Below are 24,622 nucleotides of genomic sequence, written 5' to 3'. Positions count from 1 at the left end.
ATGGTGAATGACCAAACAGGAACGGATGTGGCAGGAACAGGAAGTGACAGAGAGTTCAATATTCAGGTGAGGGCTCCCTCTGGTGGACGGGAGCAGGTTCAAACGTTACAGATGCCATCCCCCCTTAAGAACACCTCCAGGTGTTTTTTTCTTGGGATGCCCCTTGGTCGGGGTGCTGGACGATTCGTGTGGGCTTGGTGAGTGATGGATCCAATATGTCCCTAGCTGCTACCCAAGATCTCTCCTCTGGGCCGAATCCCCCAGTGTGTAGCTGACCGCCCCTGGTGTGAGAATCCAGGTAGGCAGGAGCACCATCGTTCTCGAGTGGAGGAGGAGGTCCTCCATCAGTTACTTTGGGATTCGATGTCTCGTGGACCAATTTCAGGATGGACACATGAAAGGAAGGAGAGATGCGGTAAGTAGCAGGCAATTCTAAACGGTACATGACTGGATTAATTTGATGTAAAATCTTAAAAGACCAACGTACCTTGGACTCAGTTTCTTGCAAGGGAGTTTCAGGCATAGATCGCAAGTTGAAAGCCACACCCTTTGACCTGGCTGATACTCAGGATGGGGGTGTCTGTGTCGATCAGCTTGTATTTTCTGATATCACAAGCTCGTTGGAGATGGACATGAGCCCGTCCCAAACCAGCTCACTCCTTCTAATCCAGTCATACATGGCTTCAGATATCTCTCCAGACCAAGGGAATAGGGTAGGTTGACATCCCAGAATGCATTGGAAGGAGGTGAGACCTGTAGAGGAGTGTGTGAAGAAGTTTTTAGCATATTCTGCCCATGGGAGGAAGATGCTCCAATTCTTCTGTTCTTTGCTGCAGTATGATCGTAGGTATATACCGATCTTTCGATTAAGCCATTCTACTTAGCCATTAGCTTGTGGATGATAGACAGAGGTGAGACTGACATTGATGTATAGTAGTTTGCAAAATGCTCGAAAATCTTGAAGTGAACTGTGTCAGTGTCGATCAGTGACTATGTCATCAGGTAATCCATAGATTCAAAACACTTGATTGAACAGCACTTGAGGTGTTTCCATGGCAGTGGGTAGACCTTTCAATGGTATAAGACAGCATGATTTTGAGATGTGATCAATGGTGACCATAATGGTGGTGAATCCTTGAGGTAGATCGGTGATGCAGAAGAGGCAGTACAGGCATACAAGTTACAAAGCCAGGAACCTACAAACCAGTTAGTCAAACCAGCTAACATTGGCTACCACAGGGAGTGCTACAGCCATTTCACAAATATCACGAAGATAGAACGAGCACAAAGGAGAAGAGAGAAGGCAGTATTAGTTGAAGAAACTGCAAATGAAGGTCCAGCGGGCAAGCTATCCGGCTGCAGTACACAGGAGGAGTCTTGAGTGCATGCCAGACATTCCTCCTCCTGTAAATCATGGCTGGAAGATGGTAGGAGATTTCTACAGAGTGGACTGGATGACACTTCCGCCAGCTCCAGAGGCCATACTGGAACTTGTGCACTGCTCATGTAAAAAAACTAATTGTGTTAGTTAGGGTAGATGCACATGTAAACTGCATGAGCTGCCATGTACAAACCTCTGTCAGTGTGTAAACTGTGACAGTAAGTCACTTGAAGATGACTAGGGCACAGGTGGTTTTGTAAATACACATGTGGGGAGGGGTGTGTGTGTGTGTGTGTGTGTGTGTTTGTGTGTTGGCTACTCCGGCAGAAGTAAATCTGTACGATGTTTATGTACATTACAACTCTGCTCTGTTTGATAGCCTAAGTTCTTTGATAGTATAATCTTATTTCTATTACATGCCGTTCTTCTTGAGCTCTTAGCTCTCCGGTTATAATATTGGCTGCTTGCTGACCCTTTAATGTTATGTCAGATGTAACTGATAATTAAATATGTCTTAACCATCAAGAGGTTCATGTTTACCTTGAGTTTTTAGCGCAGTCGGAGGTAATTATCCGCGGACATACAGTGGAGCTGTAGCCTATGTGAGTTGGACGAAGTATTACCGTTAGAAATAAGTATTTAAACTTTACACCAAATCAAATATGTAATCGCATGATGCTAGCTACTGCTAGTTAGCCAGCTGAAACTACCCTACTTAAAACGACACTTACATACATTTGAACAACACAGTGTACAAAACAAACATTTTTTATAGATATCATATTCTAATTAAATGAATACTTACAATCACAAAAACAATGTTCTTGGCGATAGTCACTGTGTTGCCGCCGCAGATGCTGCTCGTGTCTGACAGCTGAATCATCCGCGTAACAGCTGTTCTAAATAAGCTACATCTGATTGGTTAATAATAATCCTATGTCAGTATCTTGCCACACTATTGGCTCGACTGATATAGTAGGCAACCGCATTTGCCTGCATAATTACGTTTGTGCATTATGATTTCGGGGGAAAATGTGCAATAAATGGGAGTGGCAACACTTTTCATATCGTTGAGAATAAAACAACCGTCCCAACTTTACAAATTCAGGTTCTCCCTCCATGGGGATCATCCATTTCGAAAAGTAAAGCAGATACGGGCCCTCGGCCCACCGTCTAAGTCAGCCATAATTACTTTAATCAATGCGTGAAAGTGTCCAATAACAGGATGGTTACTGAGATTAAGCGAGTAGTATTCGGCTGGTCATGTGATTCCAACATGGCCACCCCCATGTGCGGATTCTCTCCATGTAGAATAAAACAGCTTTTATAAGGTTACTGATATAACTGGAGTCTTCATTTTACTGTGAGTGCTCATGATTTTATACATATATTGCAATATTACAATTCATGTCTTTAGAAGTTAAACTTTTTTAATGAGGAACAAATGAGTGCTGAGTGCACCTTTAATTCATTCCGAAAAGTGGGTTGTTGACTAATAATGTTGTCCAAGGTGAAAAAAAAAGAAAGATCTTTGAACATTTTTGCTTAAAGCACATGTGTCCTGTTTATATGAACGTAATCTTTGTGTCCATGTCGGTTTCACAAATTTCTGAAAAACATTTAATCGCATTTTCTACAAAATAATTAAAACTTTAATGACTTTCAAATGTCATGTTGTGTAAATATCAAGCAAAAGTATTGCCTGTTAAAATACTTGCCATGCACCGAGAGTGTACAAATTAATCATTCATTTAAAAAAACATTTCAAACAAAAAACTAGTTTTCTGAGTCAAGTTTTCTAAGGGTTACTCCATATAATTTGAACAAAATGTCCCATTTCATAAAAATGTCAAAATATCTGATATTGTTTTTAAACTTCACACACAGTCTTGAGAGTCTAAAGCCAAGCATACACTACATGACTTGCAGTCGGCCCCCTGCGACTCACAGTCTTGTTTTTAGTTGTGCTGCCGTGGACACTACAGGAGTATCAACTACACGACCATTCATCCCTGACGGGGGCCATGTATACACTGGTATTAAGATTAGTTTTGGGTGATCCGATCACAAATGTACAAGCGAGTCATCACCATTACACTTGGCCACTTGTGTTTGGATTTCGAGGAGAGAGTCTCAGATTTCATGAGGACATACATCAATCATTACGTATGTGTTTAACTGAATAATAATAAAGCCTGAAAAGTAAAAGAGGACAAAAAGCGCAAAAAACGGACATACAGTTTCTCTTAATTATTTATTGAGTTATTTTAGTGCATTGCCTGTAATTGAGCTTCTAATGTGCATTCTTCTCATATCTGTGCAACACAACATGACTTTGATTTAGTGGGCAAAATGTTTTCATATATCAATCATTACTTTAAGGAAAAATATTTTACGTTTTCTTTTTTCTTTTCTTTGTTTTTTACAGCATATCGAAAGATTATTCTGCAATACTCCTGCCAACATATTTTTTTAATTCATATTTTAAGAAGAAAAATTATCAAATTAATTGTGTTGTGTGGATTGTATTTTTTTGTATTAGCATCAGGTCATTGTCCCAAGTATCATTACAAATTATTTTACCCAATTTTGAAAAGTATTATTATTAATATTATGCTTATTAGGTTCCATGATTATTAAGTCTTGTGTTGTTAGTGTAGCATAATGCAAACGTCAAAAGGTATTGAAATCTTTGCATGAGTTGCTGCCTATGTAGCAGTTACTTGTGAGGTTCCATTTGAGTAAGTATGCTGCCTTAGAGCAAGATTTCACTGCTAAAGCATCAAATACTGCCTTGGGAGTGAAAACAGGCTGCTTAGAAGGCAGCTGCCTATGTAGACTGTAGACAGCAAGGCTCACTAGGCTCTGGTACTCTTAGAGAGAGAGAGTGTGTGTGTGTGTGTGTGTGTGTATGCATCTGTGCGTCTGATAGCGAGTGTAACCAAGTGTGAAATGATTCTGTTAGTGTCATTTCTATCACGCACGCGCGCGCGCGCGCACACACACACTTCCAGCATGGCCCCTCATGCTGTGTCTGAGAAGACTATGATGGCTCCCCGTGGGTTCCCACATTGTAAGACTGTTACGTATTTTCTGGCATTTTTGGAAGGCAAAAGGAGAACAGTCTGTCACTGGCTATGACAGGGATTTGAGATCAATAGCTGGGTCTTTATCAAAATATCATATTAAAAATTATCGTGAGGGAGCATGCCATTTTGTTATGGAGCAGCTGAACGACCTCTTTTTGCTGTAGTTGTATATGCTGTAATAAGCAATTTTACAATATGTTATTTAATGCTGCCAGGAGACGTCACAGAATAAGTGCAATAGCTCACATAATGAGGGCTCAATTGGCTATTCCCATTCGCCAACAGCCTTCATATAGCTGGGAGCAGTGGTGGTCCTAGCATGTATGGGGCCCTGAGCGAAAGCAAGTCCACCATGCAAATGGTCATGGCACGTCATCGTTCATGCAAATAAGCCATATCCATCACTTTACTGTGCATTTGAACTAAAGCGAAACTCCTAGCTCATTAATTTTATGGATTTTGTTTTAGTTTATTCGCATATCAAGAGTTTCCATTCAGGATTTCTTATGCGCATTTTGAAAATGTAAAATAGGTGGATGGAAACGCAGCAAATTTCCATGCGTTTCAGACTAGTGTGAAATGCTTTTTTGAAATAAAATATGACATCCACTGTTTAAGAAAAGGGAAGGTGTTTTTTACATATTCTAACCCACAAATTCAAAATGTAGTAACTACGCCAACACTGAAACTGGGAAAATGGCTTCAGAGTTCTCACAATCTGGTGGTTTGAGTAACTGGATTGTTATACATCTTGAATGAGTCTTGGAGGGCGTTTGCACTTGGTCTTTTGATTGGAGATCTGTCCGATCAGTATAACACATGAAGAGAACACTTATAAATATCCCCAAAGTGTAAATAGGACCTATAGATTCGTTAGTGGAACAACCTCAAACTTTATCATATAACATAGCCTCTGATTCTGTTCTAGACACTTCACAGACTGCTGAAAAGCTGGAAAAAGGTTGATACTAAGACCACTTAGGGATTATAATTGTGTGTGGGAGGCATTAATACAACAGATGACACTTTCATAATTCGCTTTTAAACTTAACCCACATTCAAGCCCACACGTAGATCAAGGAGTTTTGATACTGTGAACAACTATGACTAAGCAAAAAGTTTATGAATTCCAGTGGAAATAGAGATCAGTTGTTTGTTTAGAGGAAGTATAGAGAGAAGTAAAATTTATCTATGTACAAGAGCAAGAGTGCTGTTATTTTGAATATTAGCCTTCTGCAATCGCTTTAATGCTGCTTTGACTACACCGCGTTTCTTGATAGATGCCAGGTTATTAGGACTGCATACAAATATCGTTTTTCTGATGCATCCCAATCTTTATTTCGGTTCTTAAATCCCAAGATAGATCTTTTGAATGTGCAACTCTCATTTGCAACCAAATTTCGCGCTATGCCACTTAAACCTCTGCGATAAGCCTCAGTAAATGTTCAGATTTGACTCACCAGCGATTGAGTAGTATATTGACAAAGAAGTTCGGCAGCGAGATCTTCCACTGCAAGTTAAGGGTTATAGTTTGGTTTCACTCATTCCGTGTAATGTGTGTCTAAGGCGAGATCCACGCAACCCATTTGTCAGTGAATAATGTCTCTTTTAATATCCTGTCTGTTCTCTAGTCATTTGTTGATCAAAATCAACAAAAAATAAATATTAATTGAAATCATGAATAGCACTGGTGAAGTAAAGAGGCCATTAGAGACCACTCTCATTAATATGCGCTTATTTACAGATGCTCTTTACAGAACTGCCGGTTTTCTTAAAGAGACAGTACCGATTTATGTAAATAGGATCAATTATGAATATAACAAAATATAATACTGTATATGCAATAATTGCAAACATGGATTTGTACATTTTATAAAAGATAAAATGTAACCAAAATTATGAAAAACAAATTAAAATATAGCTAAATAAATATTTTCGAATTAGAATGTCCCCTGCATAATTAACAGCATTAACTGGAAGAAAAGTTTTTTCATATGTAAGCAAAATGGACATTCTAACTTAAAAATACCAATATGAATTGATATCATAATTGAATTAAATCGAGAGCTTGTGAATCATGCAGAATCTAACTGAATCAGGAAATCTGTATCAATACCCAGCCCTACAGGTTATAACACTCTTTATTATTTGATCATTATTTCATGACTTACCGCTGCCATGATCAATAGAAAATGTACTCAAGCATCTAGGGCAGTCTAGGCCAATAATGAGCCTAATTTAGTTAGAAAGGAGGGGTGTTTGCATGGAAAAGAATGTCAGTGCCTTAAGTTAAATTAGGGCTGTCGATTTAACGAGTTAATAACGTGCGATTAATTTTACAAAAAATAACGCTCTAAAAAAATTTACGCATTTAATCGCAATGCTTTCCTGAGAAATACCTGAGAAATGCAAGCTTGTAGTACCACCTGTTTACTCCAGAGGGCAGTAAGTGAAATTTCAGCTGTGTGAGCAACACACAGTTTATACAGTGAAGAAACATTAACAACCCTTCAGCGGACACACAACATAAACATGAGTTACGTTCTTGCGTTCAAAACACATGAAGGAGCGCAAATGCAAACCAAGGGATCTCAAGATGTGTTTAAAGACTGAGTATTAAACTATATTTAACTTGACACAGTGACCTAAACATTTTACTGTTGTTACACAACACACCCGAGACGCGACACAAGCATGTCTGACACAGGTCGTATGGTCTTTACCTCATACATATTTAATTACCAACGAGGTTAAGGAGGTGTCCTTTAAACTGTTACACCGTTTTTACCCAGTCAATCTTTATTTAAGAAAGATGCTCCCTGAAATAGATGCTGTAGATGAATCTGCCCCTCACCTTTTTTGGGAGTGTGTCCACGCAGTAGTATTTTGGCGAAAATTTTGTTTGTTTGTACGTACCTCCTATTTTAACTAGTTTTTCTTTGCTTTATAAAGACGTTTTATTTGATTTTCACAGTTTTGATAACTTAAGTTAATATTTTCTGATGAATCTGTTTATTTTTCTTGCCAAGTTTATTTATATATAAGTTTAAATTTATGTCTTGGCATTATTGTAAAATATATCTGTAGTATTGTGTACTATGTATACCCCTGATTTGTTTCTAAAAAAAAAAGAAAAATGTCTGACACAGGTGTACATTGACGGGTCCTTAAACAAGCCCTCATAATAAATCTCCAACTGAGTGACAAATTCACTTGTGTAATGGATTGCTGTGAACATTGTGTGCCAATGATTGACTTATGATCAATAATATGGTAGTAAACAATACATTGTATTCTAAAGCTGCTTTTTGAATGTAAGAATGAAGAATGTAATGCATTTTAATTATCTGAATATTTTATTATTATATATATATATATATATATATATATATATATATATATATATATATATATATATATATATATATATTTTTTATATTTAAAGATAACTATGTATAATTGTTTAATCATTATATATTGAATTATTGAGGGCTTCATCAAATATTTGTATATGTGATTAATCGCGATTAATTAATCAGGACACCATATGGGGACATTTGGTCCCCATAAAGTGATAAATACACACACACACACACACACACACACACACACACACACACACACTCTCTCACACTAAATTATAATAACGCACCTGAAAGAAAGCTTGAAGTGGGTCGTTGCGCATTACGGCCACCGCCGCCATGACAAACCAACGGTGCCCTTTTTAATCCAGATACTTTAGTTCAAAGATCCCCAAAACTATTTGCGCACAGGTGCCCCTCCTTGATCGTGCGCCACAATCGAGAACCCTGGAGCAAAGTGAACACACTGGAATCATTTCATAGAGTTTGATCAGAACTCCAGCCAGTCAGAATCAAGCGTTCTTGCCTTTGAAGTTTACCGCTGCCCAATCATCAATGAATAACGGGAGTGTGCAAATCTCATTATTTGGAAGATGAGATGGATTAATTCATTCATTTGAATTACATGAATCTACTTTGATAACTGCATCAACTAAGTTGAAAAAGATAAGTTATGTTGATGAAAAGATAAACAAACTTAAACAACTCTGTCTTAGGCTATGTCTAAGTGTAGGGTAATAAAAACTTTGGAACATATTCTGTGAATGCTATTTATTTATTTATTTTTTAAATTAAGTTCTTCAGTCCAGTTCAAGCTCATTAGCAATTAACCCTCAGATAACCACTGTAGGGAAATTCCAACAGTTGTTTAAAACAATGAAATAACAGAGGGGACATTTTGTAGCATTGCATACTACCAAATAAAATATGCATAAACACTGAAAAAATGTTATACTAGTGGCTTGCTAAAAAACTTTTAATAAGAAATTAATAAAATATAATATACTAAAAATATCTTTATTTTCATATTATACTTTACATACTGATATTTTTACATAAGTTACTTATTTTGTTAAACATAATTGTTAAATTCTTTTTTTATATAATTATGACATTTTGAACTTAAATGTCAGCCAAATATATGAAAATTGTGGCTTTAGACTGAATGTGTTAATTAAGTGTGCTTAATTATATACAAAATAACAATGCAATTAAACATGCTCCCTGAATAAAAGTATGCTTTAGGAGCAATTACAGGCACAGTTCATGTATTAAACCACTGAAGTCGTGTGGATTACTTTTATGCTGCCCTTATGTGATATTTGGAGCTTCAAAGTTCTGGTCACCATTCACTTGTATGGACATACAGATCTGAAATATTCTTCTAAAATCTTAGTTTGTGTTCTGCAGATGAAAGTCATTTCACATCTGGTCTTTTTTGATTGACTATTTTTACAAGTTTGAATTACATGTAACTTGGTATTTTTAGGAGCCACTACAGCAGGAGGCAGTCAGTGTGCCCCAACAAACCTCACAAGCAGCAAAATACAAAATAAGAGCTGATCAAACAGGATACATTTTAGACAGCTAGACGAAGCACAACATAATTAATTTCAAGATGTTGTTTTCAAAGTTACATTTGGCAACTTTATATTGACTTAAATTTGACAAAGCATCCTCAAAACATGCAGTTAATGACGTTGAATTAATTTGATTGAAATATCAATTGATTGACAGCACTAATACAAATATTCAGATTTTTTTAAATGTAATGCTTTTATGAATATTTAAAAAACACAGCATGGAAACTTGCCAATGCATTAATCATAACAGAGTAACAGTGAAGGGCACAATTAAAAAGCCCTGAGTGTGGCTATTGAATACTCCTTTAAGTGCTTATAAGTGTGTCTAGAACTAGAGCAACATCTGTGGTTTTCCTCTCTGATCCACAACAAAGCAGAACTCTGTTCCTTTACTGCACGCGGGTTTGAAGTTTCATGCTGACAGAAAGCCAGCATTGTTCTCTCAGGCCTACATGAAAGCCCTCTGACTTAGGTCTATTAAATTTAAAAGTTTCCCCGGTAATGTGATAGTTCTCTCCATTTTTCCTCGGTGAAGCTTTGAGGTGAGGCCCGGTTCTGGCGCAGAGTCTTTGAGTACTTTAGCCCTGGGTCATGAACTGTGAGCCATTTCCCAGAGAGTAAACCGCCATAGAATCAACGTAGAATTGATGTTGGTCGATTTGGTCATCGAAGTCACGTCGTTCACGTCACTGAAAACAAACAGAAAATCGATCTAATTGGTTTGCTTACCTGCTGTTGAAACAACGTTATAACACACATTTAATCAACACATTTTTTATTTTGTTTTTAAAATCCCATTCAGATACTAATTGTTTTATTTATACAAAATATACATTTTTCTTTGGACTTAATTTATTCTACAGTATATAAATCTTAATATTTAACAGCCAGTTATAGAGAAATTGCCTTCACAATTTTGCATTCACAAATGTATGTAAAATAAAAAATGATAGGCTACTTTATCATGATAATTGTTCCCTTTCCTTAAATTGTGATTGTTTAACAAAACCTGAGCGGATAGTTTTCGCGGTTGTTGTTCTCACGTCATATATTGGGGTGACGAGACAATGCCCACGTACCCGGATGAAGTATGCCCGAAATTATTCATACTACTCGCATGCATACCTAAAAGAACGTACTGTTTTGCAGAAAATTGGTTCCTTCATCAAATACAGCAACTATGGCATTTAATTGCAAAATTAAATGCAGGAATGTTTTTAAAACACTGAAGGATAAAACAATTCAAAATCCTAAATTAATATTCAATGAGACTGACAATTTTTATTTTTAAATTAATTAATAAAAGTTAAATTTTTCTAGCAACACAGCCACAGCTAGGAGTAGATTCAAAAACACGCATGTGCAGAACTTTGTCTTCTCTAACAAAGTTTCAACATACAACAAACGTTAAGATTTGGTGTACATGTTGATGATCCACCTCATTCTGACGTTGAATATATGTTCTATTTTCGACCTAACAACGTTCTGATGTAGGCCCTACCAACCAAATAGAGAAGGTTGATTCAACATTGAAAATTGATTGACAACCCTTATAACTAAAAATAGACGTTGAATCAATGTCTCCTTGCTATCTGGGTTGTGTGTGGTATGGTTCGCCCATCCTGCTTAAAAGTATTTGAGCTGACGAATCCAGTCGTGATATATGCGGACGACAACGTTGTCAAAACGATCCCCGTTCACATGGATCCATGAAAACGACTAAAAACGCTGTATTATGCATGCCAGGCCAGTAGTTGGCGATGTCACTTTGTAAAGAAACATATGCGCCTGCGCACATAAGCATTCTTCCACAGAGCGCTGAATACAAACAATGAAGATGGCAAAAGCCTCAAGCAATTTTGTCTGGACGGACGATGAGATTTCTTTATTACTACAAGTGACCCTGTTCTATAAAGCACGCCACTTTTTTAAGGACTCCAACTGGTGATCTCATGTTGGTCTGTTCGCCCTGGAGGTAAGGACGAAGTTCTCAAATTTCATGCCTATAGACTTAATTGCTCCTACACACTACACGACTTTCAAAGACGTCGGATCGTTGGTACTGTTCATATTACAAAACTGTCTGTCTTGTCACTGAAGTCATAGCGTTTTCAAATTACACGACGAATCTCGTGTAATCTCTTTCTCCACCCGGTTGTGGTACAGTTCAGATGAAACATCAAATCTAGTGCTCCTGCCAATGTTCCCCAAATTTTTCCTCCATTTCTTCGGTCCAATGAGAGTTTCTTGATATCGCAGCCAAGAAACCATCCTCAGGACTGAAACTTCCCGTGCCCTGTTTCTTGCTCTCTCATTGGCTGTAGGCCAACGCTGCTGTTGTATTCAGTCAAAACATATTTCACATTGCACGATTTGGAATTGCAGACAGGTCCAGATATTTAACATTCTAGATATCTTGCTGACATCGGCGCCGCGTCAGCGATTCTCTCAAATCACGTCTTTGATAGTTCATACATCGCGATCGTCGCTCACGGGAGCGAGCTCCAATTTGCCTACGATTTCAGGCTTTTGTCAGCGATCTCCACAAAACTGTCAGCGAGCAAAAATCGGGCTTAAAATCGTGTAGTGTAAACTCGGCATAACATGTAATACGCATGTGCATGATGTCATCATTTTCAGAAATTCACGTTTTTGAATGTTTACACGGAGACGATAATGGCATCATTTTCAAAAATTTGCACTTTGAAACCCGTTTTCAAAAGTTTGCATTTCAGCCGTTGTCGTGTAAACGAACAGCCAAAACGCATAAAAAGTTTTCCGTTTTTAGTTGAAAACATTGTCGTGCAAATGGACCCTTGAATTAGCCATGCCACCTCTTTCCAAAACACCGCACTCCAAAGATATTAAATGAGGCTTTATTTTGGCCGACATCATGCACAAACTGTTGTTAAAGAAACAGCAGCAAAATAGCACCCTCAACTGACAACTGAGCAACATGGCATAAAAATGTCAGTAAGCCTCAATAATTCACTGCAACTACAGTACAATGAGAACACGCAAACTGATTGACAGATCACATTTTTGTTTGCTGTTTACAGAGTCTAGAGCTGTCACAGAGACCGGTGAGATATCTCACAACACTTAATTCAATAATATCTTTCAGGGAGCCGGAACATTTTTTGCAAACCTTTCCATTAAAATAATTGCAGACAACACCTTTTAAATGCAAGTTTTTGTATTCTTAAGAAAATGGAATAAAAAATACAGATGACTCAGCTTGCACTCAGTAACGTAAACAAATACATTTTTTTTATTAAATGCTCTCTAGAATGAAAAAGTCTCTCCCCCTTAAACCGCACGTCATTTGTTGTAAATATAACTCAACAGGCCCACCCACTCTTTCAGCCATCTTGGTTCCAAAAGTGTTTTTCCCCTTAAATCTTTCCATTGGGATTTCATAAAATCCTTCTTATAAGCGTTGTAAGCAATGTCCCATACCAACCAGCTCAGAGGTGAATCATAACATTACAACCTTTGATTTGAAGAAAGAAAGCATTCGATAATCTGACAGAAAGACAAAGGTACAAAACTGTGAACTTAACGTACAATCACATGAAGCATTGCGAATTACTTATTCGAATAAAAAACAATAGAATCATAGAAAAACAAATTTGTTGATTTTAAGTACATAAACAATACATTGTAATTTAATTGCAAAATATTTATATATATACAAATATATAAGTAGTTTGAAAGTTAGGGAGACTGCAGAGCTCTTTTGGTGGGCTTTGTTTGCTGTGATTCTCTGATTGGTTGATCATTCCTGTGTTTAACATGATTGCTGATAAGTTGAAAAAACGCAGACTGATGGCCTTAACAGAAGCATATACCATCGGTAAACAACTAAAGCCTATTGGCATAAAAAAAAATGAAAAGAAAAATGGGTCATTAAGACATGAAAGATTCCCTTGATTTATTTATTTATGTTTCCTTGTTTTACAGATCAGAGGGAAGCCTCAGGTTATTTTAGGGCTAGATTCCACAGAATGGTTTTGCAACATATCTCCCCAGCTAAAACCAGTTTCTTTGTTGCAAAAGAAATGCTGGAATTCACTTGACATGACAATTTTAACAAAGCATGTTATCAGGGTCAGAAAAGCCTGGGGAGAAAGATGTCTGTTAATAGAATCAGAGCACTTTTAAGATCCACTCCAGGGTGTGAGAGTGACCTATTTTACATTGAACTTATCCTTTGAGGAAGACTAAGAGAGAAGAGAAAGAGAGAGAGAGAAAGAGAAAAGAGGGGAATAATAACACTACGTCCGTAATTATTTCTACGTAACTGGTATAAGAGCAGAATGGATGCTGACCAATCATAACAGTTCTGGGCCAATTAGCTTCCAGTCATCTTGCTGTATGAGTACTATCTCTTAAGACATTTGTAATATTTACAGTATTGCCTGTGGGTAGTTGTCATGTAACATATAAAAACAAAAACTTTTTTTTAATTTTTTACTCAACATAAAGATTTTATGTTTTGATTTACATCCGCTTCTGGATACAGTACAGTCTGGAGACAGTAAAAAAATCAAAATAAACAAAAGGCTTTAATTTGTGTAAAAATAAAGTTGACATAAGTGCTTTGGAATAATCTTGTATTATTATTTCTTAAAAAATATATAAATATACAGGCAGTGAAACAATGTGCTTTTAATATATTATGAATATTTGAAAAACTTTTGTCCACCAAAACAAAATCAGGTGGTGTAACCAACATACAGGTAGCCGATCTGTTGTCATGTGACAAGAATAAACAAATAAATAAAAAACAGAGGACCACATTAGATCCTCATGTTTAAAAAAAATGCTTTACATGGCTTTTTATGAAAAGGCACATTGTGCCCGGGTCAAATTTGTTTTTTTAAATGTATTAATTATTAAGTTGTGTACACTCACGTGTATTCAAGGGACAAGGAAAGTGTTTTAATTGGGGTGCACAGATGTATCAGCTGCCGATATTTATTGGGCAATTATTGACTAAACTAAAACCATCAGCATAATCGGAAATAAGCATGAAAACACCAATAAATGAAAATTATGGATTATTTATAAATAATTAGTAACACAATTTGTAAAAAGTCTGTGAATTCAAATGCACAGCCCAGAAATAATAATAGCATTGATATTTAGAAGGGTTGGCACTCCTAAGAACATGTAATATACATTTTTATATTTTCGCATTCTCACGGTAATGGTTGTGAAAGCGGCACTTACCTATGTAGGATACATGATGAGTGAAACCATCCAAAATACTTTGAAACCAGCAGACTTTGACTTCTGAAATATCGGTACACTATCCATTAATGCTGCGTGATTGATTGAATTAAGACTGAAATCGCAATTTGGTCTTGTGTGATTACTAAACTTTAAAAGGCTTCGTTTTTAAACTGCAAAAACAAGTGCAAAAATGTTTTAGAAGTAAAAAATAACCTTTTCTCATACCAATCATCATCTTTTTTTATTTTTGTATCTTGTATGTATCTTTCACTGTGGCTCTCTTCAAAATTCTGGCCTGTCTTGTGTTCAACAGATCCAATGTTCAATGGAAATTATTTATTGTATGAACTGTAAAAAAAAAATAATTCTTAAGCATTTGTAAGTAAAACAGTGATCTGATGCCAAAATAAGGTAAGTTGCAAAATATCGTTATCTGTAGCATTATCTGCTTATAGGTTTTTGTTAAACTCTGCCAAAACAATTTAATATCTGTACACCTTTACAATTTTAATACCTTTTACTGGATGTTACATTACATTTAAAAAGTAATTAAATACATTTTGTGGTAGAATTTTATACATAAAACAATTATTAAACTAACATGTACACATGTTGTACACAAAGATGTGAATGTGATATGTGTTTTTAAATTAGACTTTTGAAAGATTTCTAATTTTATTATCCAAGACAACCTTATTTGTCAATGACCAACATGAACGTTTTTCAAAAACCCGTGAAACCAACACACACACCAACATGCTGGCTGAAAGAATCACAATAAAGCCAGTTTAATGATGAAATAACTGAATGTCAGAGCTGAACAAACCTGTCCTAATAAATAAATAAATGAATAAATATGACATATAATGAATATACAGAAATATACAATAGGCTGCCATTACAGATGGTTTTGTGTATAAATGAGGGACATTAGTAATTGAAATAGGACAGATCTGTTCAGCTAATGAAGTCTGAACATGTTTTGTTGAGCACATTTCCAATTCCCTAGAAATCATGTCAAAGTCACTATTAATGTTAATTACCAGCCATGGCCTTGAACAAAGTTAAAAAGCTGCATGAATTCACTGTGATGATGTTGTTGTGCAAATACCTGCATACAATTCAAATGACGATACAGCTGATAGCTTGTGAAGTTTGACCTTCCTTTAGGAGTAATGTGGGGTTAGATGCATTGCTCATGGCTAATGGCGCACTCTTTGCGGGGCTTGAGTTTTAGACACTAACGCCTTTTTTGTTGGTGTCATCAATGGCTGTGTGTCTAATTAAACTTCATCTAAGGTTTTAACCTATAAATTAATCTAAAATTAAGTTGTCACTTGGTAAAAGTTAGCCACATGACATGCTCTCATCCTTTAAAACAGACTGATCACAATGAATTCAGCAACAGTAATTCTAAAGTTCTGATGCTTAAATCGATCTATGTTAACTGAAATCTGAACTTCTGCCCCCAGTGGCTGAAACAGGAAGGGTTGTTAAATTTATTGGCATGTGTGAGCTCCAGTTTCCAGGTGAAATGTCCACAGACTGATACCAAAACCGAGTTGTGTTTTAGTTTAATTCATATTTTATGAACTTTACCCCTTAACCCAAGCATCGGACCTAAACCTAACCATTAATGGAGTAAAAAAATTATTTTAGAGCGAAATCATAACTTCCACACCATTGTTTATGTGAAGGAATATATTCCTGTTTCCCTCTGCCATTCCTTGGATTATTTTTGTCCCCTTTGGGGTTGTTTACGTTTTTCCCCCTCATGGGAGTTTGTTTTATTAATAAAGTGTTTTGGGTTTTGAACTCTGCATTTGGGTCCTTACCTCTCCCCAAACCTGTGACATTATGAACTGGCCAGCTAGGACCCAGCAGAGTTCATGGGCATTTTTCTTTCCCCTCTCCCTCAGGGGAGTGATCTGCAGTCGGCGACCAGCCCAGATCGCCCAACTCTGCTCTCTCCGGGAAGGAGAGGGTGATGTGAGAGACTTCGCCTCCAGGTTCCTTATTGTGGTTAACAACTTGGTTTGCTCAGAGGCTGAACTCAACAGTCTGCTGAATGGGTGCCTTATAGACCCTCTTGGAGCCTAGGAGACGGAAGGGCTGGGACCCATCTCCTTCTGGGATTTTGTGGGCTACGTCTACGTCTATGGCTAGGTGGATAACACCTGAGTACAGGCAGTTCTCCCACACTGGTCATTCCACCATTCCAGCCGGAGACGGTCAAGCCCCCACCTGTTCCCGAACCCATACTAGGAGGAGGAGGAAAGGAGCACTTTCTTCTGAGTCACTGCCAGTGCATCCAGCCACAAAGGCTGCTCTGCTGCTGCTGCCAACAGCCACGGCCAACAAGTCAGTGCCCACGCCTGCCACGGCCAACGAGCTACGCCTACATCTGCCATGCACAACGAGCCTGTTCTCAAAGCCTCTTCCGTCCCAGAGCTAGCATCTGAAGACTCTTCCGTCCCAGAGCCAGCTTCTGAAGACTCGTCCATCCCAATCTCTGGTCTTGACAAGAGGCCTTGTGGAACAATGTCTGCACTTCCTGTCAAGAAAAGACACATATGACTACAGTTCTGTTCAACATACTGCAAGTAAGAGACAGAGAAGATCCCTCCTATCTCACAAACAGTTAAAGGACATTCAGAGGAAAGTTGCGGTTTGGTCTATGTTAGCAGCAGATTACCTGTGCGCAAATCTGACAGCGTGTGATGATAAGCACTCGGGCATTAGATCATATTAACATGTCTCTGTGAAGCTAAGAAGATGTCGTTTTAAGTTAGTCTCTACAGATCTGTTTCCCTGAGCCAGATATTTAGTCAATATCTCTGGTCAAATACTTTAAAAGTTGTCCAAAACTTGATTTTTATGTATAATGGTGGATGATGTTTGGTTGCATTGAGCTCTAGAACTTAATAGTTTTACAGATTAAAATTACGTACGCTGGCACCAAACTGACCTTTCAGTAGCTAGAAGTTCATGATAATGATTTCATTAAATAACCTAGTTCAGCTAATCTAGGCTAAGTAGAAATTTTGCATGTTTTTAAACGAACCACCTTTTGAATGAATTATATGAATCAAATACACTGAAGCACAACAAGAGCCACCTGACCCTTATTGAATTTACTCTTGTCCAGGGACTCTTATGAAAGTTTTGGAATAACAAATAGTGCCACTTTGTGATGCATAATGAATTGTGTTCTCAATATCTTTAATTGGTGCACAAAAATCAAACATTTAAAAGTTAACTTTTCTATAAGAAGAAACACCAAACTAAATCAAATATGATTTTAAGATTGAGATCAAAATTTCATATGTTTTCTAGCATAATTGCAGACTAAGCCTTTTAAGTTAAAATGGTCTGCCTGGTGTTATTCTCCTCCCTACCCAGTAGGTGGCAATATGCACAAAGAATGTGAATTACCAAAAACATAAGAAGTAGAATGTGAAAGTGGAAGTAAAGATTTATAGTAAAAAGGACATACATATTGATTTGTTTGTTACCCACAAGTATCAATTCGCTTCTGAAAACATGAATTTAACCACTGGATTCATATAGATTACTTTATGCTGCATTTATGTCCTTTTTGGCCCTTCAAATTTCTAGCCACCATTCACTTGCATTGTATGGACCTACAAAGTTGAAATATTCTTCTAAAAATCTTCGTTTGTGTTCAGCAAAAGAAAGAAAGTCCTACACATCAGGGATGGCATGAGGGTGAGTAAATGATGAGAGATTTTTCATCTCTCATAATCCCTATCCCTTTAAGAGTTGGAGTTTTTTTCGAAACCTCTAATCCTAAGTATTAAAATTCGGTGAGCGACTCACACAGAATATTTTGTGGTTTACAATTTCTTTTCTAGTCGTAGGCGGCATCGCAAAATTTAAGTTAACCCCTGAGTTCCCCTAATTCTGATATTGTAATAAAAGAAAACTAAAATAATTTCCATAATATTTGTGAGAATATGTTATATTGAGACATCTATGATGGTGACATTGGGACATGAAAATGTACTGCATATATTATTAACCCAACTAAAATAAATCTAATACATATTGGTGCTCCATATTTCTCTCACTTCCCCCACCAGGCAGTTCCTTGTCCTTCCCTCTTTCTCTCTTTATGCGTGTGTCTCTATTTTGCTCTCTAATTCAGCATGAGATTGCTCTTCATCATCTGTTAACCCTGTCTCTCCCGGGAGACTGGGAGGTTAAGGTTTAAAGAGAGTCTCTCAGAGGCAGCTGGCTCTTGAGGAGTCTGATACTCTATCCATCTAAGTCTCTTGGGAGAGCTGATTGTTTTCTGCCCTCCAGTCAATCACAAGATTTCTCCTGCATCACACCGGCTGATGCTGTTCTTTACTGCGGCCTGCAAAATTGGCAGCCAAGTTATTGTCTATTTTAGTCCCCATCGCATTGGAATAGCGTGAAAGCTTATTGTTGCAAAATACATTTTGGATAAAAGCATAAGCCATTCTGAAAAAGACTGTTTATACGACTGGTGATATTGGAGAAACAATAGGATCAATAATCCAATTTTTAATCCACGGTTTTTAACTTGTTCTGTATGGTTCATTAACTTCTGAAATGGAGAAATGTCAATAAACTTCATCTTCTAAATCTTAAAATATTCTTCCACTGTAAAAATAAAAAAGAAATAAACAGAGGAAAAAACTCAAGGTATTTTTGCACAAAATCATCAGAAACACTGCCAACAATTGGCAGGACTACAAAAAACTGAACACAACAACATCCAACCACACATCCATCTACCACCCCAGCATCTATCCATCCATCCATCCATCCATCCATATATCATCCCAATAACCATCAATTCATGTTGTACATGTCACCAACCAACCATCCATTCACCGATCCATCCAATCATCCATAATCATCCCAACAACCATCAATTCAGATTGTACATCACACCAACCATCCATCCATTCACACATCCATCCATCCATATATCATCCCAACAACCATCAGTTCAGATTGTACATCTCACCAACTAACCATCCATTCACCCATCCATCCATCCAGCCATCCATCCATCCATCCAGCCATCCATACATACATACATCATCCCAACAACCATCAATTCAGATTGTCTGTCCATCCATCCATCCATCCATCCATACATACATACATCCATACATCCAGATTGAACATCCATCCATACATCCATCCTTCCATCCATCCAACCATCCAACCAGATTGTACATCTCGCCAACCAACCATCCATCCATCCAGATTGTACATCTCGCCAACCAACCATCCATCCATTCATCCAAATTGTACATCTCGCCAACCAACCATCCATCCATCCAGATTGTACATCTCGCCAACCAACCATCCATCCATCCAGATTGTACATCTCACCAACCAACCATCCATCCATCCATCCAAATTGTACATCTCGCCAACCAACCATCCATCCAACCAGATTGTACATCTCGCCAACCAACCATCCATCCATCCAGATTGTACATCTCGCCAACCAACCATCCATCCATCCATCCAAATTGTACATCTCAGCCAACCAACCATCCATCCATCCAGATTGTACATCTCAGCCAACCAACCATCCATCCATCCAGATTGTACATCTCGCCAACCAACCATCCATCCATCCATCCAAATTGTACATCTCGCCAACCAACCATCCATCCAACCAGATTGTACATCTCGCCAACCAACCATCCATCCATCCAGATTGTACATCTCGCCAACCAACCATCCATCCATCCAGATTGTACATCTCGCCAACCAACCATCCATCCATCCATCCAAATTGTACATCTCGCCAACCAACCATCCATCCATCCAGATTGTACATCTCGCCAACCAACCATCCATCCATCCAGATTGTACATCTCGCCAACCAACCATCCATCCATCCAGATTGTACATCTCGCCAACCAACCATCCATCCATCCATCCAAATTGTACATCTCGCCAACCAACCATCCATCCAACCAGATTGTACATCTCGCCAACCAACCATCCATCCATCCATTAATCCATCCGAGACTATAGACCTGAACTAAATATTGTGTTGAATGTAAAAAAATTATTCAAAATAAACACAAGTATTTAGATTATTAAACACATAAAGTGTTGAAAATGATAATAAGTTTGATTTAATGGTTATAAATGATATTTTGCAGAGAGCCTTCAAACTAAACAAAAAAAGAATGCAATCCAATTCCTCCAGTATAGCACTCTGAGGATTTATCTCAAAATTATAAAGCTTTGCTGGTGAGATAATAAATATCCCCAAAATAACGAGTTTTCATTGATTTTGTTTCCTTTTTGCGTTGTATGTGGTTTAAATCTTGATAGCAGTGGCTTTATTATCATGCTTTATTGGCCTTGAAACACCATTTACCACAGTGAGGGACGGTGGGTTACAGGCAACCAGAGGACGGTGATGATTACTGGAATGAAAGGCACTCGAAGAGAGCTGCTTGGCATATTGATAATAATGTGCACATTATGAACAGAACATGGCTCGGGTGTTTAATTCATCACGGACACGCTGACGGGCACAGGCCACAGACAAACAAGCAACTAACGCAAATAAATGAGTCAATTAAGAGATGCGATGTGCACTTGTGCTTTAGCTATCTGATGTTTTCATTATAAATAATGAAATAATGACTGTGTGTCTTTCAATATGTTTCAGTCCTAATAATGAACTCAGCCTGGAAATGGAGAGAGCAAACATTATGTTGTACACATCATCAGGATACAAGGGACACGAGATTGTGCCAGTCTAGAGAAATGCAACTTGGAGGAAGGATTTTCTGCATGTTTTGTTTTGTTTTGTGTTTGACACATTAGTTTGGAGATTTTAGAAATGCAAATCAAATGTGTATGCAAAGCAAAAGTGTGTCTTGTTTCAATGTTGTGCATCGTGTTGTTTCAAGTGATCACAATGCATTTTGGGTGCATTTACACATGCCATTTATGATCAAATCACCGAAACATTTGAATAAAATGGGTCGTATGATACCAGGTTGTTTCTTTTCTTTTTGTCCTTTTTTAAGCTTGACAAATGTGATCACTAAGAGATGTGTGAAGATTCTCTTTTCTGTTCCACAGATAAAAACAACAGCATACAGAGTTAGATCGGCATAAGTGTGAATAAATAATGACAGAACTATACATTTTGGGAGGAGTAATCCTGAAAACAAAAAGAACACTCACAGAAACAGATAGAGAAACAGAGAGCGGTGATAAATGATATCAGTTCTGCAGGCAGTGACAGAGAGAAGCTGCTAAAGTGGGATCAGAATGAGTCCCTATCGGCTGCGGTCATCAACCTGACCTCTCATTAGAGAATGAGGACAGGAGAGCGGACAGACCAAAAGAAGAACAAACCAGAATTTACTAGAATCTACAGAAGTTTCTGTTAATACATTTGGCAGACACTTTTATCCAAAGCGACTTAAAGTGCACCTATTACAATCCCCTCGGAGCAACCTGGATTAAGTGTCTTGGACACAATGGTGGTGGCTGTGGGGATCGAACCAGCAACCTTCTGATTACCAGTTATGTGCTTTAGTCCACTACGCCACCACCACTCTGTTAAGAATACAGAGGACAGAAGATGGGATGGAGGGGTAATATTATTATGCAAACTTATGGTAAATTAAACAGTTAGTTCCGATCTCCAAATCTAATTGGGCCAAGCGGTGTTCTGAGAGTGCTGTTATTTAGTATAAATACATTATTTAAATCACTCCGCTTATCTATGTTTGTTTTAGTGGTTGGGATTTTGATTCATCCAATTGACTCAAGTTTTTTGAATCCATTCACCAAATAGATTCGCTCAGATTTGCTCACTGATTCATTCAGTAATAATTTCTCTTTACACCAGCAGGTGTCAATAAATAAGCATCTTTTGTGTGTTATGATTGAGTCACTGAATCATTAAAAAACATAGAGGGATGAATTCAAAAAACAGTTGTGCCATTTGCTTCTTATTAACTTACCACATGCAATCTAGTTTAAGAAGGCAGAATCAGCACTAAAATAGCCCTGTGTCTTACATATTGAAATTAGTGCTGTCAATTTTTTATCAAATTAATTATAGTAAAACCCGAAATTTTTGACCTTGTGGGGACATTTTGTCGGTCCCCATGAGGAAAACAGCTTATAAATCATACTAAATTATGTTTTTTGAAAATGTAAAAATGCAGAAAGTTTTCTGTGAGGGTTAGGTTTAGGGGTAGGGTTAGGTTTAGGGGATAGAATATAAAGTTTGGACAGTATAAAAACCATTATGTCTATGGAAAGTCCCCATAAAACATGGACACACAACAAGAGTGTGAGTGTGTGTGTGTGTGTGTGTGTGTGTGTGTGTGTGTGTGTGTGTGTGTGTGTGTGTGTGTGTGTGTGTGTGTGTGTGTGTGTGTGTGTGTGTTTGCTTTAAAATAGTTTAGTTATTTACAGTGCACATGATTCATACGTATTGATATCTTATTTTATAGGATCGAACTCCAAGCTCCACGCCAGATTCCATCAAAGGTTCTCCTCTGGCGCTGTTGGAAGACACCTGTAATCGCATCGGGTATTCCCTTGTCTCTATATCCGTGGGGCACCACCAATATGAAAGGTCCCCAAATAAACTTTTCCATTCGCACCGATGGCTCCACACATGGGCTTTTCCGCTCTAATTACGGCGTGAGATTGTCACAGCACCTCCAGAGCTCCTTAAATCCACATCACGAAATGGACCCCGGGTACCATTATGGCCTCCCAAACGTGTTGCCTTATCCGGTGCAATCCCTCGCATCAGCATGCTCTTCTTCCTTTGGCACTCTCCCGCCGGTTTCGACGTTTGTGTCCAAGCCCACCCAACAGAGACGCTTGGCAAGCGAGGATATCCAGTGGTGGACTCTACAACAAGAGCCTGGCACTGCCAATCACGCGTCAACAGTCGCCTCGCATCATTTTCAGATCCATCGCGGGTGGGTTCCAGGGCACGCTGAATTTGGGCAGCAGTGCCAGTCCCAAATCCCAACACGCCTGCACTCTAAATCGGCCTTTATATGTGCGCGGAGATGCATGTGCCCTAATTGCCAAAAGACCCAAGATGAACCGGGCAGGAGATGGCAACACTTGTGCAACATGCCAGGCTGCGGGAAGGTGTACAGCAAAACGTCGCACCTGAAGGCGCATCTGAGATGGCACGCAGGTGAGCGCCCGTTTGTGTGCACCTGGATGTTTTGCGGGAAGAGTTTCACGCGCTCTGACGAGCTGCAGAGACACGTGCGTACGCACACACGTGAAAGGCGCTTCACGTGTCCGGACTGCTCGGAGCGCTTCACGCGCAGTGACCATCTGGCCAAACACCTGAAGACGCACCAGATGAAGAAGAACAGACCGTCATTTCCTATCCTGGATCACATGAAGCAAGAGAACGCGAGGAACTTTTAAACAAAACTCTTAAGGTTGTTCAAAATTAACTTTTGTAATTAAGCACTTAAGGGGGGTTTCGCCTATTAGATGGTAGCATTCATGTTTCTGTTGGCAAAAACTCAAGAGGAACACAAGTAATGTGGAAATTGGTAATAAACGTGTTTATAATAAACACATTAGCCTACATTTGTGGGAGTACAGTATTTAATTGATTAAATGTTTCTGGAAACATAACTTTAAAAACTATTGTAGTGTGCACACAAGTTTACTTAACAACAAAATTAAAATGTATTATTATTAACAAAATATAATATGTATTGATAATTATTAATAATAATATTTATGATTAATATTAAATAATAATAGTAGTAAATATTTATAATTATCATAGTAATCAAATGGTTATCAATACATATTTATTAGTAATAATATGTAATATTAATCATCATTATTATTATTAGAACTATTATAATTGTACTTTATTAATTTTATAATAGAAATAGATATTTTTAGCATCAACATCATCAT

General features: G+C 37.8%; 1 protein-coding gene across 1 annotated transcript; it reads left to right on the top strand.

Annotated features, from left to right (window-relative positions):
- Positions 1–24,112, top strand: LOC127646129 (transcription factor Sp5). Its single transcript, XM_052129579.1, is given in 5 exon segments — positions 1–66; positions 226–415; positions 499–713; positions 23,164–23,309; positions 23,311–24,112. Coding segments are annotated over 5 exon segments (1,419 nt in total).
- Positions 24,113–24,622: the final 510 nt, after the last annotated feature.

Source organism: Xyrauchen texanus, chromosome 7 (genome assembly GCF_025860055.1).
Source record: "Xyrauchen texanus isolate HMW12.3.18 chromosome 7, RBS_HiC_50CHRs, whole genome shotgun sequence".
NCBI classification, from domain to species: domain Eukaryota; kingdom Metazoa; phylum Chordata; class Actinopteri; order Cypriniformes; family Catostomidae; genus Xyrauchen; species Xyrauchen texanus.
The sequence above is the reverse complement of the archived record's forward strand: the minus strand, read 5'-3'. Positions and strand labels throughout refer to the sequence as shown.